This window comes from Ceratosolen solmsi, unplaced genomic scaffold, assembly GCF_000503995.2.
Source record: "Ceratosolen solmsi marchali unplaced genomic scaffold, CerSol_1.0 scaffold10, whole genome shotgun sequence".
In the NCBI taxonomy this organism is placed as follows: domain Eukaryota; kingdom Metazoa; phylum Arthropoda; class Insecta; order Hymenoptera; family Agaonidae; genus Ceratosolen; species Ceratosolen solmsi.
The window spans coordinates 16,547,552-16,568,594 of record NW_011948412.1 but is presented as its reverse complement, the minus strand read 5'-3'; the positions used below and the strand labels follow the sequence as shown (position 1 = coordinate 16,568,594).

The 21,043-nt window shown below is 24.3% G+C and overlaps 1 protein-coding gene across 1 annotated transcript in view; it reads right to left on the bottom strand.

Moving 5' to 3' along the window:
• Positions 1-20,078, bottom strand: part of LOC105365402 (uncharacterized) — a 50,824-nt gene extending 30,746 nt beyond the window's left edge. The window contains exon 1 of the mRNA XM_011503547.1: positions 19,991-20,078. Coding sequence (XP_011501849.1) covers positions 19,991-20,078 — 88 coding nt within the window. The remainder of the gene's footprint in view (positions 1-19,990) is intronic.
• Positions 20,079-21,043: the final 965 nt, after the last annotated feature.

Genomic DNA, 21,043 nt, shown 5'->3' with positions numbered 1-21,043 from the left:
ACTCTTTACAAACTTTTTAATTACAATTTAAACTAACAAGTCACTTAAAACTATCGAATGTATTGACTATCATTTAAAAATGGCGACACATAAATCATAATGTTCAATAATATATTTTTTTCTTTAACTAGTGTGGATGGATTTTAAATGATACTATTTTAATTTATTTACGAGTATTAAATACTTTAAAATACAAATACTAAGATAATTTTATAACACATAATTTATATTCCTACGCACGTAATAATTATTTAAATATTTTCCTTAATTTCTTAATTTTCGAAATCTAATGTTTGAAAAATTACTGCATAATATTATAACGATGACGTTCTATCATTAAGCAATTTTCTATGACTTAGATAAAATGGCTTAGATTTCGTTGAAATTATATAATTCAAAATATTAATTTTCATTTATTGACTAAATTTAAGTATTAAAAAAAGTCTGAAACAAAAAATACTCAACAAAGTTGAATAAAATTTAAATTTAATAATAAAAATAATAATAAAAATAATTAAAAAAAAAAAATAATAAAAATAGAGGTATTAATAATATCAACACAACGTGCAATTAGCTTTAAGTATTCATTAAGATTTAAGGGATATAAAAGTAAGTACATTTTAATAATCTTGGAATATTCGAACAACAAAGAAATATCATAAAAGAGTCTAATTAGCATAAGATTAATTCTGTCATTGGCAATCAAGTAAATTTTTCACCAAAAATCCGTGCAGTATTTAATTCCATCTCGTTTCTATGAATGTTTCCGCACATCGTAACACCATAGGGCAGAAAAATAGTTTTACGCTTAATTGCCCAATCGTCGTAGCACGTAATACTTCAACAAGGGTTACCATCACACCACACATGCATTAATACCGTATACTTTCTATCAGCCGCTCGTTTCGCACTCGTTGCAAAATCTCTTCTTATGGATCACTGCCGCAATTGCTATATAACAATTGATAATTAGCAATTCTCTCTCGGCGCAGCTGATTTCCAGGTTGGAAATCGATAGCTACAAAGCCTTGCGATAGTCCATGGGATTTACGAAAATTTATTGACTCTTTTGCTAATATTTTTACGGTATTTCTAGAAACCGTATTTATATATACGTTCTAATACGCCATCTCTAGCAAACGACAAGGTGCCTTAAAATTGGAGAAATTTATTATTATTATTATTTTCTTATACAGTTTGATTAGTATATGTGGAATATCTACAGTGGCAATTGATATAAATTACTTATAGATATTTAACCACTTATTTATTAACTCGCGTAATTCTTACATCCGGCTGTTAGCGTAGTTGCGTAAAAAGCAGGCTGTTAATGTCTAGTTGGGTATCCAATTGCATATACATTGTTTTATTAATATTTGATGAAAAACAAAATAGAAACAAACTAATAATCACCTACAATGTTATTCCCTCTTAGAATTTTTCATAATAATAGAATTGCAGGGTATTTAGATTTTTTCCGTCATAATATAGTAGCTTATTATGTTACGAATACAGTAATATTATGATTTCAACAAAATAATAAAAAATTGTCCAACTACATGGATTTTAATTAGAAACTATTAATAAAATAAATCGAATAAACTTATTTAATTTTCATATCAACAATTAATTCCCTACATTTTGATAAAACTACTTTACATATTGCTCGGAAAATTTTTAATTTAGATATGGAACTTATATGATCGTGGCTTCGACTGAAAGTTAATTATCCTTTGTAAAACAGGAATTTCTATATGTAATTTCATAGAATAAATATTACGAAATTTTAATTATAAAATTTGTAGATCAAGCAATTAAAATGTTCGTTAACGTTATAAAAGATGACAAAAAATTGTAATTAAGTGAAAATAGAAATAAATAAGAAATAAGATACTAGAGGGCTCACGTCAATGTCAATTATAGCTAATTGCAAATTTTCGTAATTTTTTCGTCTTTTCCATTACAAAGCTATGTTTTAATCTGAAAAATTTTGAGATACAGAGATAGTAAATAAACCAATTTAATTATAATGATCTTGCAACTTGACACTTGTTTTCAACTACTCAATGTGATATGTTTTTTTAATGTTATTATTTTGTCATGAAATGAATAGCTATTAAAAACTAATTTTATAAGTAAAGTATTCAGAATCTGTTATTTGTTGGTTAGAATATTAGTATTATTTAAAAAGTGACTTATATCTCTGACAACTCTACATTAGGAAATTTTCTTTTACAATAGAAAATGGAAAATAATTTTTAGTTACAAGTAGCATATTTTTATAGTATTCTATTCATATAAATAAGCGCATTTATATTTAATTTTGCGATTTGACATGGCTTTAGTAATTTAATTCGATCAAATAAATTTGTTTCTTTTTTTTCGATCAAGCGTTGAGGACACCTTTCTCATTCTAAAAGTAAAAAAGGTAAAAAGTTACCTTAAATAATTAAGCGAAAATAAAGAAACATCTGCTCTCTGGTCGTTGTCCAGTTGTCCGGTGAGTCCAGAAGACACGAAACGTGGGAAAGCTTACTCTAGAAACTGTGCCACCGCATCGTGAAAGGCGGCACGCATCAATTATGAGATCCGAACTTTACGTAAGCCTGCGCAGAAAGACTCTGTGCTCTATTTATTTTCTTCTCGTCCTCTTTAATATCAACGTTATTGTCAGTCCATGATTTCGTAGCTTCGCTAGCGCGACAATGAAGCATTACTAAACATCTTCAATGAGTTCGACGGAATGGTTGCATAATTTAATAGAGACATGCAACTGACAAATTTTATGAAGCTTTTTTCACAATGTAATGAGGGATGGATGTTTGAAGAGCGGATAGCTAAGTATTAATTTTATTATTTTTTTGTTTTGCCCAATTTTTTTATCCGTGCTTAATATATGTTTATAGTAAGTGTTTTATCCTTTTAGCGTTTTAGTCTATTTACAACCAGGTTAAACAACATTTCATTTCAGAAAACAAATCTAATTAGCTTTCTATGTAATGATAGGTATAACTTGAAGATCCTGTTTTCACCTTGCTATATAAACATTATATTTTAATTATTAAAAAATATAAATAAATTTAATTATAACACTTCATTCTATATGTTGAAGAAAAGAATTTATTCTAATTTATTAAGAATATATTCTAATTTATTAAGAAAAGAATATTAAGTATAAATTTATTAAGAATATAGAATAAACTTGTTAACATGGAGAAGATATAGAATAATTAGGAAATAGTTAATATGGTTATAGCTTAAAAATACCAGCTTCTAAGGAAAAAATTAAATAAAAAATCACTAAAAGTGGGAGATGAACATTTTTTTTAAGTACATAGATAAATGCATGAAATAACCTTGAAAATTCTTCTTTTTTTTAATGTATGATTAAAAAATTATTGTAAAATAAAAAGAACTTAATATAAATAAACGATGAAAGTGAAGCAAACACGTGTATAAAAATATTGGTTTAAAAATCTATAATATATTTTTTTTTAAATATATAAATTATGTAATAATTATGTAATTAGTAATAAATACTGTTTAAAACGTGTATGATATGTATTATATCAAATGCAAATAAAATGTATTTGACGTAACGTTAAATTTATCGTCTATATGTTTAATTATATTTTAATATTCATAAATAATGATATTTTAAGTTTATAGATACTTATGATTTTTATATATATTAACAGATACTTTTTATTGACTTATAGTAAGTTTCTTATTTTTAAATTAAAAATTAATAGTTAAGCTTTTTCTAAATATTCATAACCAATTACTTATAATCAATAAATACGATAATAATATATAATAATAAATTATAAATATTGATCTACACTGATAGTTTGCCATAAAAATATGAATACGTTGCTAATACTTTTAAGAAATTTGAATAGTGAACTGAAGTAGTGCTACTTATGAAAATCAATTATACTTCCTCTGCTTATTGCATAAATCATGTCTCTATAAAAATACTCTCTTTTCAAAAATAAAGTATATATTTGAAAGTATATTGTTTGAATTATTATTCAGAGACAAAGATTCATTGGAGCCTAAAATTAATAACTATGTGTATTATGAAGATGCAATAATACAATTCAATAAAACATTATTTTATATATTTAAGTTATCAATGTAAACGGTAAATAGAAGAAACAATAATACTACGTACAAATTACTATAATTATATATTTCTATAATTATTTAAAAAGATGGTCAATACGCAATATATGTATCTTTAAGTTGTCTAAATATCTATCATTTCGTAATTTTAGCAAATTCGAATATACATCTTTAAATTTTACACGTATAAATATTTCATGTAATGTATTCATGTAATGAGTAAATTCTTTGAACAATCTTGACACTTCATCATGACGTTTTAACTAAGCTTTGATTGCACCTGTTAGGCGTTAATATCATATTTTATATATGTCTTTAAATAAAAAAAGATGTTTATTTAATTACAGTTAAGTAGTTAAAGTATATGGTATGTTGTAAATAAAAATTTTAAACATACGTATTAACTTCATATATGTTTGAACATGTGTCATAATTTAATATAATGTGTCAAATATTTGTATTTTAAATATAATTCGATTATAAGTTGAAGATAATATTATTTTTATTTATTTGAATATTGTGATCTTACCACTAGTTTTGTGACTAATATTTTTTATTGACGATAATTTGAATAATATCCGTTATAATGATCAAAGATCATAAATTTAATTCTTGGTAGAAATTTTCTGCTAAGTAAAAATCGTTTTATCTTTCTGTATATTTATTTTTAAAAATTCGAATGAAGATATGAAGCAATATTTTATTTCTATTTTAATATTCTTCAATTCTATAAATACTGCAGTCAATTGATAAATGAAAATATTGAACGTCTCTTAACAAACACTTATTCTATTTAGAAATCTTCCTTTTACATTAAAGATAATTCTAAAATTTTAAATTATAAATACCTATAATTTCATTTCAGTGATGAACATAAAATCGAATTAATAAATACGTGTCTTGGATTTAACAAGTGAAAATTCATAATGATTATAGGTATTAAAGAAAAATTATTTAATGAATCGAAAGAAAGTTTTATATACTATCGAAGACATTTAAAAAAAAAAAAATAAGTATTTAAAAACGAGATAATATCGTTGATATATAAATAATTGTCAAAGCAAGAAATACTGGTAAGGACATAATTAACAGGGATTGACAGAGAAATTAAGTAAGTTTAAACAATCTGTAAAAACTCAATATATGAGTATTCAAGATACATCAAATGTACAAAAAATTGTAATAGGTGGGATAATCATAAATTACTTTCTACTGAATAAACAGCTTATTCGACACAGCTTGTTGTAGAAATATCATAAGCAAGTCGCATTTTCACACAGCCTCGTTTTTTCTAACTGTCCACAACTCTGCAACATCAATTGCATTATCTTAATAGTGGATAAAAGAAAAATACAAAAGCGTGGAGAAGGATAGAAATGACCTTCTGTTGTCGGTAGAAATGTCCACAGGATGGTATATACATGTGCACGCGGCTACATAGACACGCGTTAGCAGGAAGAAATATAGTTGGTAGGTGCGAATGATGTCGACATAGGAAAACAGTAATCATAGGGTAAGTTGGGGCCCCACTAACTTCGCGTTACCGTGTGCCGTTCGTTGAAGCTCCGCTGAATCGAGTTGCGGGGTATAGTGTACAAGTACTCGGAACTCCGTAATGCATACAAATGTTATTTCCCACCTACTCGAGTTTTCCGTCCTTGTTTTCATGCCACGATTAGCCCAATCCCTTCTGTCCTTCTCTTTCGACTTTCTACTTTTTTTGATAAAGACGTTGATATACCCGTGACACCGTTTTATAAATTCCCCTTTTATTTTCTCAATTCCAAATTTAAACAATGAATTCGCAGTACTGTTAAATTAGTAAATAAAATGAATTATATTATGAAATATTAAATTAATAAAATGAAAAAATGAATTTTATAAAGGTTCTTCTATATGATTAAATTTTTACTGAGTATATATTTTTACGTAGATTCTCTAATAAAGCTTTATATTAATCATTGTATAAATGAATAAAACTGAATTTTTAAAAAATCGAAGCATCGCTTTAAAGTTGCAAAGATTTAATAGCCAAATAATTATTGGGTGACTAGTAAAATTAATAAAAAGCAGAATTTAATGTATAAGTATTTTGAAACAAATTGGTATAATTTAACGAAGCTAATAATGACAATTTTTTAAATACCTTTATCTTTTTTCCCTTCGTTTTATTCAAAGAATATTTATTCAAAAGTCGGGACAGTTAGTGCTTATTTAGAGGTGCAGAAATTAAAATTTGTCTTTTCATTAAGTTAATTTTTGCAAAAATTATGAGACAAATTTAATTGAGTTTTCAGCTTATATACTCTAAAAACAATTCCATCAACATTATCATTCAAGATCATTTATGAGAATTTTAATTGAATAGTTATTCTATATATACATATATTTAATTGCCTTGTCACTTTCTCTTTTTTATAGAAAATGACCAAGCCGATCAATTTTTTAAATCTTCGCTTTTTTATTGGCTCGATTACTCTTCATATATATGCAAGGTTACGTCTAGTTTTAGTAATATTTTTAAGTCCAAATTAAATAAATTATATTCCGTAATGTTGATATTGCAAAGTATTAATAAATATCTAGAAATCATTAAATTTAATAGACAACAATCAATTTCATTTTCATTAAATACACATTTGCATAAAGTTTCATGTAAGCATTAACATTTTTAAAATTCGATTTTGTAATTCGATTTTAAAAAATATATTTTAATTACATTTTTTAAATTTTCCTAATTGTAATGAAATTTTAAAGAGTTAAATACTTTTCAGATTTCTGTCATATAATTTCTATCGATTGAAATTCATCATAGGATGCAATGAAATATGAAAATTATTTCATGAAAATTTGTTTAATGGTCAAAACAAGAATACGAAGTCTAAGAAAATACGATATTTTTGTAACATATTGTTAAGTAATGTAAAATTATATTTATTAAAATGATAAACTATTTATAACTAAAGATATACTTCATATTAATTTAAAATCATTATACTAAAATGATAAATAAATAACGCGGTTATTTTATTAAAAATGCTTTCATATTGTATTTCTGATGTATGATCGAATAAGTCTGTAATTAAATAGTTCGTATAATTTTAGTAGTTTATAGATAAAATCAATTTACAACGTATTACTGTCTCAATTTAATTCCGTGATATTACGTTGTCTAGTGAAGTATTATTGAAAAATTATGCGAGTAACTGAAACGCCAATTCTCAACAAATATTTCATAATAGAGTTAGTAAAGTAGTTATATTACGCAAAAGTTTAGGTATGTTATTATGAAACTGAAATTTCTTATGCATCTACTGATTTCAATTATGAGCTTCTGATGTTATATATAATAGGTGTAAAATATTTGACGTAAATGTATTTTTTGAGGGCATAATCGACGATAATGGAACTTTATAAACTGTATAATATTTTTAATATACTTGTGCTTAGACGAATTTTAAAAATGTTCAAAAAATATTTTAATATATTGATCAAATTTGTGATTGATGCGAAAACCGAAATAAATTTTATCATATAGTTATATTTTAAATATGGACAATTAATAGCAAATTGTTCTTATTTTTAATTATGACGTGTCATATTCAATATTTTAAATGAAAGGGGTATATATAAAAATAAGAAAACAGTTTATGTTTTTATCTTTATTATTTCGAAGCTGAAACGATGGAATTTGTTACGACGGGCACAATTTTCATTAGCGCTAATTTATAGTCCTAAGTGCTTCTTTTTGTAAAGCAACACTTGCATGCTCATACATTTATGTACTGTTTAGGTACATCCAAGAAAAGAAAAACAATGCGCTTTTCAAACAGAGTGCAGCAACCCCTTATAACAGCTTCCCCTACACAGTGACTCAGAAAATGCTCTTCTCTTATCTTCTTAGCCTTAATCAGCCTTTCTTTTCGTTACTTCTAAATTAGATTCCATTTAGACTTTTGTGTTTGCGCGCGAGTTTTTGCAGTTAGAATTTATTTTTAAATATTTAATTAATAATACTTTTATTTAAACAAAACTTTAATGAAATAATGCGAATCATTGCTATTTTATGCAAATTTATATCAATTAATGCAAAACATTTGTTTTAAATTTAAATAGCACATTTGTCTAATATTTATGCAAAATTTTGAAGGAAATTATATGAAATTTTTATTCAAAAAATCCAAATTTAATATAAATATGAACAAAATCCTGAAAACGAACATATAAAAAAATTACAATGTTATAATAATTATTTTCTAAACAATCTTTAAAACTTTGGTTTGATGTTTTTTTATATAATAGGTAATAATAAAAATATACTCCATCGGTAGATGATGTTTAAGACTTTAACATTTTTTAAAAATTTTAACAATAATTGTAGAGTACAATTTCATTGACATTATTTAAATGAATTACTGAATAGATCTATATTTTTATGAATTTATATATTTCTATACTAAGTAGTGATTTATGTAATTATAAATCAAATAATAAATCAAATAATATATCTTTAACATATTAAAATGTTTCGTTTTATTCTATGAGTTTATTTGATAGACTTATATATTTATAATATATATTTAAAATTGCAATTGTCATATAAATAAATGATAAGGACGAAATAAAATTCTTAATTAGTTCTATAATATTAAGAATAATATAGAAAATATGTTGATAGATTAGATAGTGTGAAGCACTGTAATACTTAATTATTTTTATTAATACAAAATTTCTTTATTCAATAAAATTGTATAAAAAAATAAAATAATATATGTAATTATACGTATAAAATGTTATATTCATAAAAAGCATGTAAATTAGCCTTGCTGATGAATATCAATGATTACAATTTATAAAGAAAATATATTAATTTTTTGTATTATTAAGTAACAATAAATTTTAAATTATCTTGATAAAAAATGCAACATGTAAACATATTTTTTTCAAAATTCAGACAAAGACAGAATGTGTGTAAGTTGTCACAGATGATTTTGAAAAGTTTGATTCACTCCTGAAAATTTTGCCAGAGAAGCTTGAAACGTAATTTAAGTTCCTGCTCTGGTATTGGCAGCTAATATAATAAACTTATTAATCAAGTTTAATAAACTAATTAAACCGACGAGCTTGCATGAGTCAATTCTAGTGCTCTAAACTAGATATAGTAAACTTGAGATGCCTTGAATTTGCATGCTACCTTTGTGCAAATAATATTATTGTTCTGAATGTCAAATGAAAATTTATTTTTCAGCTTTCCTATACACTTGCTTGATTAAATTAAATTTAAAAATTTTTTTCACAATCGGAATATCTTTTAGATTTCCCTTCAAATCTTAGTATCAATATAATTTTAAACTACCAATTAAATACCAAAATATACCAATAAATATTGAGATCATAAATTTAATCGACGGAATATTTATGTTTTGATATATTTTGCCAAGATTATAAATGAATACTATTATTTATCATTTGTTTCGACCACTTGATAATTTATAATTATTGTATATTAATATTTATTTTTATTATGACCGCATATCAGACGAATCAATAAACAAAATATATATTTGCTTAATAATTTTACATAATTATATAATTAGATAAGTTTACATTTGTGCTTTCAAGTTAATGCTCGACACTTTTCTAATGTGTCATGTAGACGTCACGACAAGGCTTAAATGATGCTTATAGCTTAAAGAAAAAGTCCAAGAGAACGGGTGTGTTTATATAATATGCAGCATATATACGATTATAAAATGCAATTTCAAAAGAATACGCATATTTTTGATATTTTATACACACACACACACACACACACACACACACACACACACACACACACACACATATATGTTTGTTTGTTACTTTAATATAATTAGCTCCAATCTATATTTTTATATTATGTTGTTATTTTTCAACATCGATACAAAGTAATTTTTATATTAGTATGAATATTTTTATTATTTAACTATAAAAAATTGAGTTTAAACATAAAATAATTTCCAATTATCAAGAAATGTAATGAATATGCAAATAATTCGATACCTAAACAATACAAGTTGCCTTAAAAAGTCTTCGAAATTAAAATAATGTATTGTTATTTTGTATTTAATATGTAAAATGATCGTTAAATTTGAGGTCTAGTGTCTAAAAATAAAAATAGAATAAAATGAAACAGAAAGTGCAATAAAAGCGAGAGAGAGAGAGAGAGAGAGAGAGAGAGACGTTATACTTGATACAACTCAGTTAAATGGCAGACTTCTGATGTCTAATTTCTTTTTGGAATTAGGAAGACATTGGCTATTAGCTTGCTCGAGTTCCTAGGATCCAGAAGAAAACTGGAAAATGATGGCACTACGCTTTTCCAAGCTGAATGCTTAGCTATATAGCTATAAGACAAAATTATAACCACGGCCGGCTAACTGGAAGGGAGACAGTATTTTCCACTTTCGTTTTCTCACATTTGGCTTTTTTCCCAACTGTTCATATCATCATTAATTTTTATACCTTTTTACGTGTGTCAGTTTTTGTACTTATTTTTTTATTAGTTTCGTCTTTTATTTCTCCTTCTTTTCTTTAAAATTACGCTGCTGTTGATGGTCGAATGAGAGCTTGGACAGATGGCGCTAGAAATTTTTTAATTATTTAATTAGTGATTAAAACTAAAGTAATATTGATCGCCGACTCTTTTATTTCGGGATCGATATTTCTACTCAAATAGAGTGAAGGTAAAAGGAGAAAGAAATATTCTTTATGAGAATCATATAGGTAAAAGAGTATTATGAATGTTAAAGCAAAGTAAGTTTTTATTGTCACGGATCGTTTGAGCGAATAATATATCGCGGCAGATACAAAGATATAAGAAATTTGTCGGAATTGGCTTTTTTATTTTCTTCCGATTCAATGAATTTTTAATAGTTTAACTTTTATTCTATTTTGGTACATCTAATAAAATTTGAGGGAGAGATATTATAATTTTTTATAATTAAGATCATTCTCTACAAAGATTAAAAAAAAATATAAGAAAATATTAATTATTATCAGTACGAAATAAAATCTCTTTTAATTAATTATTATAACATGCGAGTATTATGTATTAATATAATAACTGTAAACATAGCAAAAAATGTTACACCCTGAAATAACCAAAACAAATTTAATCATTATTACTAATCAAACGATTAAGTACGATTTTATTTTTATATATTTTAATATTTTTTTAAGATTTTTTAAAGATTGACACATTTGAATTTTTACTAACGTGAATATTTATGAATTAATAATAATTTCAAATTCTTTAAAAAAACATTAACAATAATAAATATCTTATATTATTGTAAGAGTATTAATTATTTAATTTATTTTAACTTATTAACGTTAGTATTTTTAAAACTAGAAAATGTACATATATATATATATATATATATATGAACCTTGTCTTATAAAATCTACTTACATTTAAATATTGAAACATTAATATTGCCCTTGAAATAATAATTATCGCTAAACATAAAACTGATCAAATAATCAATCCAACAAATAAAAACATATTTTGATTTGTGTATTCAATTATAAATATGATGATAAATAACATTATGATATAAAATTATTATATAATTATCATTATCATAGATTACAATAAAAATAACTTAATTTTAAACTATTTACTTTCTTTAACTATTTAGACTATTTTATCAATTATAACATATAAAGTAAAATGAAAACCGTGAAAATATATTTTCAATTTCATAGCCATTTAAGAAGTTGTAAGGAAATTAATTGAATTACATTAAAATATAATTATAGAGTATAGGCCGAAATATAATTTGTACCATTTTTTACGTCTTCAAAAATACAAAAATAAAATTATATGCATATATATATATATAAACATTAAATATTGTTCGATACTAGTAATTTTATACTATTGTACTATTTCTTAGGCAAAATCTACATGGTATTCAATATGAGGACAAAAAATCGAACCTGATAAACAACAGAAAACAGCGGCATAGGCGAATTAACTAAAAAGGTAAACAGTAATGCAGCTCTCACAGTAATACAATAATTCGAATCGATCGATTCTTTTTCGTAAGTTTTTATGCTGAATATTTTTATATATTATAAATCTATTTTATATTATAAATAAATTAAATAAAGATGAAACTATGACAAAACACGAATTTTACTGTCAGAGCAGCATAGACATATATCTTGAGGTATCATAAAGGAACATGTTGAACAATGTGAGTGAAACTAAGTAGTATATTTTAAATAATATGAACTACATAGTAGTTTTAGATATTTAAATCTCATCGTAGCATAAATATGAAAAATGTCTTAACATTAAATTCCAAAGCCAGATGTGATTTTTTGGGTGCTTGAGATAAACATGTTTAACGTACTTAAACGTCTGTTAAAGAAAACTAAAACAAAGTATAAATAAGTAACACTTACTTAGTAGGTATAATTACATTAAGTAAAGATAAGGGAGCACTGATGAACAATATTAAGGCTTATGTGAGTCGAAAAATTTGCAAAGCAGGAATTGATCATATTAAAATTCTGATTGTAAAAGTGGTCAAACGTCGTTATAAATGCTTTATATAACTTTTAATTCAATGCCTTAAGACCTATGAATTAAAAGTTATGAAGAGCCATTGCGAAGGTCGAAGATACTTTTCGATTTATTAGCAAAATAACGCTCATCGAAAATACTTTGCCGCTCGCTCGGATATCAAGGTTCGTTGTATCTCAATAGACTACGATTATCTAAATGAATTTATATGATTTATGCGTATGCGAGTGATAATAAATCTTGTATAAATATCCGTTGAACGAAGAATTTCAAAATTTGATGAAGATATGGCGGTCGAATAATAGAAGAGTTGGAATGTAAGAAGATATATAACACCTATGATAGTACAAGTAATAAATTTAAAATATTTGCTGAGACATTTCCCGAACGAGTTACGTCTTATACGAAGTAAAATTTATTCTATCATATTATATATTTAAGCTATTTTATAAATTATAAGCGTATTCGATATGTAGAAATATAATTCGATATGCATTATATTGGATATGCAGAAATATATAAATGGTATAATGGAAAACTGTAAGTGTAAATGAAGAATGAATTTGTAAACATAAATAATGTGGATAATCTATAGTAATAGGGAAAGAGTCATCGGTCTATCTTAAAATGGGCACGAGTAATTTTGAGTAATTTTCCTAAGACAATTCGCGTCAAATGTCCTATTAGGTAAAGTGAATTTCTATATATAGTGATTAATTAATAAATTACAATCATTAAGAGTCCATCTGTTCTTATATTCGATTCTCTTTTTCCGTACAAGTGTCCGAATTTTAATAAAACAGTGTTTGTTGTTATACGGTTATAGCTAACTCTCTTGCTCTTTCTTTCATTCTCTAATATAGTGTAAGAACAGGATTGATTTACACAGAAATAAAACGTACAAGTATTATATAAAAAAAAATTAGCGGGGCATATGTTGACCATGAGTGAGATAGATGAACTCTGGAAATAAAGAGCAGTTTAGGTGTGTCTGAGCTGCAAGTATCCGCTAATAAACGCAAAAAAACGATAAAAGAAAATGAGATACAACTCGGAAAAATTGTTCCAATCTTCCAGTACTTAAGAGAACAAAACATACTTAAGAAATTAAGAAACTAACACAATAGGTATCCTATTAAAGGCCCGAACTGTCCACTTAAACTTCACAATCTATTAAGGTCAGAGTGGTCATCCATCAAGGAGGATGTATATAAAACGTAAGGATAAGTGATGAAGTTCAGTCGAACGATTTTGTGATAATTGATTTCAAGGGTGCGACGACCTATTACATACTAATACGATGAAATAAAGAGTCAATGAGAATAGTTGCACGTTGGGGCTCACAGAACTTTCATTAAAAAATATTTATTCTTTGTTTATGACTTTGCAAGCTCGAACATTTTTTCTTGGATACTTAAAATTTGGTATTACATGTAACTATCATTGCATAAGCGCTAATTTCATATTTAATTATGGTGCGATATAATTACTATAAATGAATTTATCTGCAAGATTTTTATCTTTACTATTACTATTAAAATATTAATAGCATCGTAATATGAAATGGTATATAATTAGCTTATCCCACTTATAAAACATAAAAATATTTACCAACATTCTTTTGTTAAAACCAGTATTGAATAAAATTTATTCTCAATAATATTATATATTATAAAAGGACAATTATCTTACAAAATTAATCTTCTATAAATATGACATCATTTTTAGATGATTGTTACGATACCTTAATACATATTATTTATTCACCTATTAATAAATAGATACACCGATTTTTTTTTATAAATTTTTATAAAAATTTTATATAATAAACCATTTTTCTAAATATCCTATTCAAATTTGAGCAATAGATTTAAATTTATTTAAGGATACATTAAAATACCAAGAGAAGTAATGCATATAATATGCATATATATTTTTTTATATTTTCTTTTTGAAATTGAAATTTATATTCAGAAGTATGAATATTGAAATTGAACTCAATTGAAACAGTTTCATGCTTAAACATTTTTAGTATATGTAAATAATTCAGTATAAATCGAAACGAAGTACATTTAAATTTATATGTCCATATCTGAAAAAGATTAGAAAGATTATGAATGGTATTTTTCTGTTCAAATTTTTAATTAAAAAAATTTCTCTTTTTTTCGGAGCAATCATGAAGATGTTAAAAAGATGAGTACTCAAGGAAAACAGGGCTGCTGAATGAAGAGAACCGGTTTTTCATATTGAAGAAAGCAAAACCGAGCGAATATCACGACATTCATATGTAACATCAAGTATTGCGATGCGAATCTATAATTACTTGTTCGAGGTTATATTTTACTTCTTTCTTTTCAATTAAAAAAAAAAATATAAGTAATAAATTGTAAAACTTGAAGACCTTCGTCTTCACTTTCGAAATTGATTTTATGCCTTAATTTTTGTAAATTATTCGTTTCACTTTATATATTTAATAAAAAAATTTGTTTTTAAAATCATTATTTATATTTGATTAGTAAAATAAAATAGTATGAAAAATACATATACACTACGCATTATAAATAAATATAGTTATACAAAATTTCAGAGATATTAATTTTATAAATTAAAAGAGCAAATAATTCAAAAATTTAACCTTTACATAATTTAAATTAGAAATAATACAGATAGGTATTTGAATTTTTTAACTTCTGTTTAATCAATGACCTAGCATATTTCATTTGGATTTTCTTTTAATGGGAAATAATAATTACTGCAGAACATTTTCTTTAAAAAAATTGTCATTTATCTATTTTATTATTTTAATAATTATAAGACGATTAAAATTATATAATTTGGATGAATGATATGTAGAATATGATTATTTTAATAGAAATTTTAAGTAATGTTTATATTTAATTAGATTGAACAGTAAGAAAAGTTATATATTTACTTTCAATCATAATCATTTATTTGATTCGGATACTTTCTTGATTTATCAAATGTCTGAGTTTTTTATAATTTCTATATTATATAACTATAAAAATATCTTAATATTAGACGAAGGTCTTGTAAAATTAGTAAAATGAAGAAGAAACATTTCTTATATGAAATGCAATATGACTTCCATATACTATTTATGAAATTTGTCACTAACAACAATAATTTTTGTCAGAAAATATATATGATAATAAAAGTAATGGATTTAATAAGTAGCTCCACGTAGAAAGAAAGTCAAACTTCACTCTTCAAAAATACGAATAAAGAAAATAAAAATCGTAAAAAGACTAAAGGAAAATATAGTAAAACACTTCATAATGCTTTTCTTTTGGTGATCTAGTAGGCAGTCGCACAAAGCTGGAATATGTATTTTTTAGAATTTAACCGTCTGAATCTTTCGAATATTTTCTATAGCGTACTTTCTTCGTCTGAGACGCGTATGGCTAAAGTCACGCACGTAAATTAGAGATTGACCGGTGCTTGAGTTACGTAAGATGAAGAACTCGTATTTAAATTCGGAGTCCTTTTCATTCTCGTGTTATACATGAAACGATATCCTAATTATTAACGAATAATTCTTTAAAGTACTAATTGAATTCTATGAACTGAATTTTATGTTCTTATTATGTACCATACTTTAATACGCACTTTAATAGATAGTAAACATTGTAATTTGCATTAAGTTTTAGTATTAGATATGATATTTTTTCTTAATGCAACTTTTAAAAAACCTTGTATTCATAACAATGATAACAAATTTTATTCTAATATAAATGATTAAAATAATTCTAATTTAAATGATAATATTAATGTTGAAAATAATTTGTACTTTATAAAAATTGCACATAGGATATAGGACAGTTAAAATCTAAAGTCCCAATTCCATTTTTATCCAAGAAGGTATCTTATAAAACTTATATCTAATATTTTACACATATGATATAAATATTCAATAAATATTCAATAATTTAAAGTCATAACATAAATTTCATAATAAAAGAAGTATTTATGCCACATATTTTCTAGTTATAATTTCATTGATGATGAAAATTATTACTCATCGAAAAATGATTACGTTTTCAGCAAATAAATGTACCAGGTAGTGTTTAAAATATTCTAGAATGGTAATTTTTAACAAAAAAAATTAAGAAATTAAATACTGAATATATAAATGAAAAACTAATATGTTAAATGAAAAACTTGGGTGAATATTATAATTAAAGAATTTTTTATAGATTATTATTTTATGAATAAATAATATCAAATTGAAAATTGTTATAAATTTTATGTGAACGTAATGTATGGAGCAAATAATGAATTTTTAGCTTTCTAAACGCTAATTCATTATTATAAATGGGTAGTTTAATTTTCAATATCGTACTAAATTATTTAAATAGACGAAGCATTCCTAATTGATATATTTGTTCCAAATTTGATTAATTAAAAAATAAAGCAATAATTTTCTCCGTGAATTCTTAATGATAAAATTTTTAATGGACTTACTGCAGCAAAGGATCTCATTTTTAGTGCTACCTCGCGCACCAAGTTATTAAGCTACTTGAATTACAAACTCGTAAAAAGTCTTTTGATTTAGTAAAGTTTAAATTAAAGATAAATTATAATTTATGCACTTATTTAAATATTATAAAATAAGAAATTATGAAGTATTTAATAAACGTATAACTTTTATTAATAGTTATATAAGCTCATCTAACGTGTCAATATAAATTTAATGTTTAATTTGTAAACGGTATAGCTTATAGTACACTTCATTGTATTATTCATTAGTATCAAATTCTTTATATCTATATTTACTCATTTTCTAGGTAAAATGATATTTAATATAAATCTGACTACTCGAATTTATACTGCATGCGATTATAGCCTCAAAAAGAGCATATTATAGTGGACAATTCTAACTATATTGTATAATTGTAAAAGAGTTTTGATGCATTTTAGTTTGAACTTTTGAATATTTTAATATTAAATCTCATATTATCACAATCCGTTGGAGCGATGCACAGTACAGGACACGTTTCATATAACCATAAAAAAATTTTATATATAAAATGCATCAATGATGGAACAATCAGTACCCACGTACACGAGCACTCATAAGATTTCACATGGCAATAATAAAAGTGCACTAAGGCGTTCGCGTTGTAAGATCTTTCATAGTGCTGCTACTGAATTCTGCTGGAATACCGTTGCTATTATTTGCGATCCAGCAAAAAAGAGAGACGAGAGCAAGTACTTAATATAGTGTGATTTATGAGACGCTCAAAGTCCGTCTATTTTATCTTTGCTCTTTTATTTTAGTACTGATCCAGATAATAGCATAGCTAAGTTTAAACTGAACAATGAGTCCCAGAAGTTTAGATAAAAGATCATCAGAGTGTGATTTCTTCTTTATTTTTCTATATTTCGTTAAGTCAAGCGCATTTGCTATAGGAATATTATTAGAATAAAATTAAAGAATAACTGTTTTTATTTGAATATATTTTTAAATTATTCAATACACTTTCTTATTAAAAAGCAATGAAAAATTACAAATTTTAAACGTTAACATTATTGACTTCATATTCGTCGTAAGCGGCGAAATTTCATTTCCTTATTCTCATTCGAAATGTCCATATCAGTAGTTTTTATAAATGATTGAATTATCGAATATTGTAATGAGTATGAATATATAAATTAAAACTCATATAAATATATTTATTTTTACGTAGCAAATATGTACTAATATTGAAATAGCTAAAGAACAGTTATTTTTATAAATTTTCCGATGATTCTTCAGCTACATGTCATAATTTAATTCTACTTTCTATAATTTTAGATTTTCTTTTACAAATTAGACAATACAAAATTGGAGTATAATCTAAAAGCATATATTCATTTTTTTCATATAGCAGAAGAATTATTAATACGTACGCACAAAATAAATAAGTTCTTTCGTGAATAACAAGAAAAGAAAATTAGCTTGCAATTCAATATAAACGTAGTAAGTTGAATTAAGAGAAAATATATTAATCTTATACGTTCGGAGTCAGTTGATCATTCATTCATTAAAATCAAATTATTTAAAAATATATAACTATAATAATTACATGAATAACAATGAAATATAGTAAATAGATGTGAGTAAGAAATATTTTGAATTTTGTGATATATATTTTTAAATTAAGATTAAATATTCTATATTTATATTTTGTTTGAATTTAAATTAGAAAAATAATGTGTCTAAATAGTTTCTAAATCATAGCATTTTTATTTCAATTTCCTATTTCTATTTTGAAGGTTCGAAAATTCTGACTAAAATATTAAATTAAAAATTTTATATTTAATATTTTCAAACTAATACACTTATTTAATCGATTATTCAGAATTAGTTAAAAATTTATAATTTTGTTTCAATTTATTCAATATATTTGTAATCATATATACAAAATATTCTAATTAATTGAAGAGTGTATTTAATACGAACATTACAATTAACTTTTAAAATACGATAAATATTAATGGTAGGTTACTTAAAAACATATATTTCTATTCATTATAAAATATTTTATTTATTTAATACATCTAAAAAATATTCACGTATTTTTATTTAACATTTTTGTAACGACTACGTCGAGATATTTTATAAAGAAATAAATGTTTGTATAAAAATAGCACGATATAAAAATAGTTCGATTTATGTTTGATTATTGACTATTTATTGTGTTTCACGTTATGCAGAACTTTCATTATTTAAAAAAAATATTGTTTATATTTGTATCATTTTCTAATTTAATTAATTAATTAATGTCCTTATCAATAATTATACATATAAATGAGAATAAACATGGATAACTTCATTTATAAACATTTATCTATTAAAATTTAAATTACGATTGTTTGTTTATAAAAGCTGAATATTGCAAAACTTTAGTAAGAAATAAACATCTTTATACCTTAAAAAATATTTAATTTAACCAATGGAATATTAAAATACAAATGCTAATTTTATATGTGTTAATAATTGTTTAAATTAGATTTAAGTTTTAAAATAAATACTAATAATATTATTCAATATCATTTATTAATGATATTATATATATACACAATAATTTATTTTAGAAATATAATAATGTATGTATACAATAATGTATTTTCTAAATTTGATGTAGGATGGAAAATCCTTGTCAAATCACTGATCTAAGAACCTCATTATGGGCCTCGTAAGGGAATTTATATAAAGATATAAATTATAAAAAGTGAAAGATATTAAAAGTAAGCCATGAATATTGAAATCTTCTATAGATGAACCTTCACTGCATCCCATTTGTTCCTCAAAACATGCTGACAAGCAGGGTTTGTCTTTACTCTCCATACACATTTTCTTCGACCTCGGCATTTTGCTGACACTTCGTGTCTCGCTCGATTTGTCGACCCTCATCCCCCATATCTACTTCTGTACTATCTTGACGTGACACTTTACATACATTTTTAAAGATTTTTCTCCTTGTGAATTCTTATAGTGTTTGAATAAAAAAGATTACATTCCTATAATTTTTAGTATCCGTGCTAATGGTAACAAATACGAATTACAATTCTGTAAATTTGAAATAATAATATTTTGAACATTACGTCTAATTCTAGCGTTTCACTTTCTCTAAAATTCTAATTATAAAATCTAATTATTTTCCTTCATTTACCTTCAAATAAGAGTATTGTATATATGTTTCATCTTTTATTTAATCTTCTACTGTAGTAAAATAACTTTTATTATATTATTAAAAATTTTTTAAATTACAATAGAGATGCGACTACCACATTCATAAGTAGTTATATAAAATAATAATATTCATAAACAGCATTAATCTTTGAATTTTTAATAAAATTTCGACATCGTACTATTACAGATTAGTTAAAATGATTTATTAAAATAAATTGATTAATAGATAGACGAAATGAAGTAACCAAAAAAACTTATGGCAAATTATTGAATTCTTGTATATAATCAATCTTGTTTGGCAATGTTAAACATTACAATGATTGAAGCTGTAATTACAATCAGCAATGTCTCTTGATTTTTGCAATAAAAGATATCCTTTTAAAAAATTGCATATCGTAAACTCATCTAAGGATTCGCTTGTCATATAATTATGTTTATATAATATTAGAATCATTTCATTCTTTAATTATTTATTTCAATCGAGTCTTAAAAAAAAATTTTAATAATACTTAAATGTTTGAAAATAATATAATTACTTATTATTACACAATACAGCTAATAAAATAGTTATATTATTTTTCCATCGAATAGGTTTATAATTAGAAATATCATAGAGTTCGTATGAAATTGTTGTTACTCCCTAT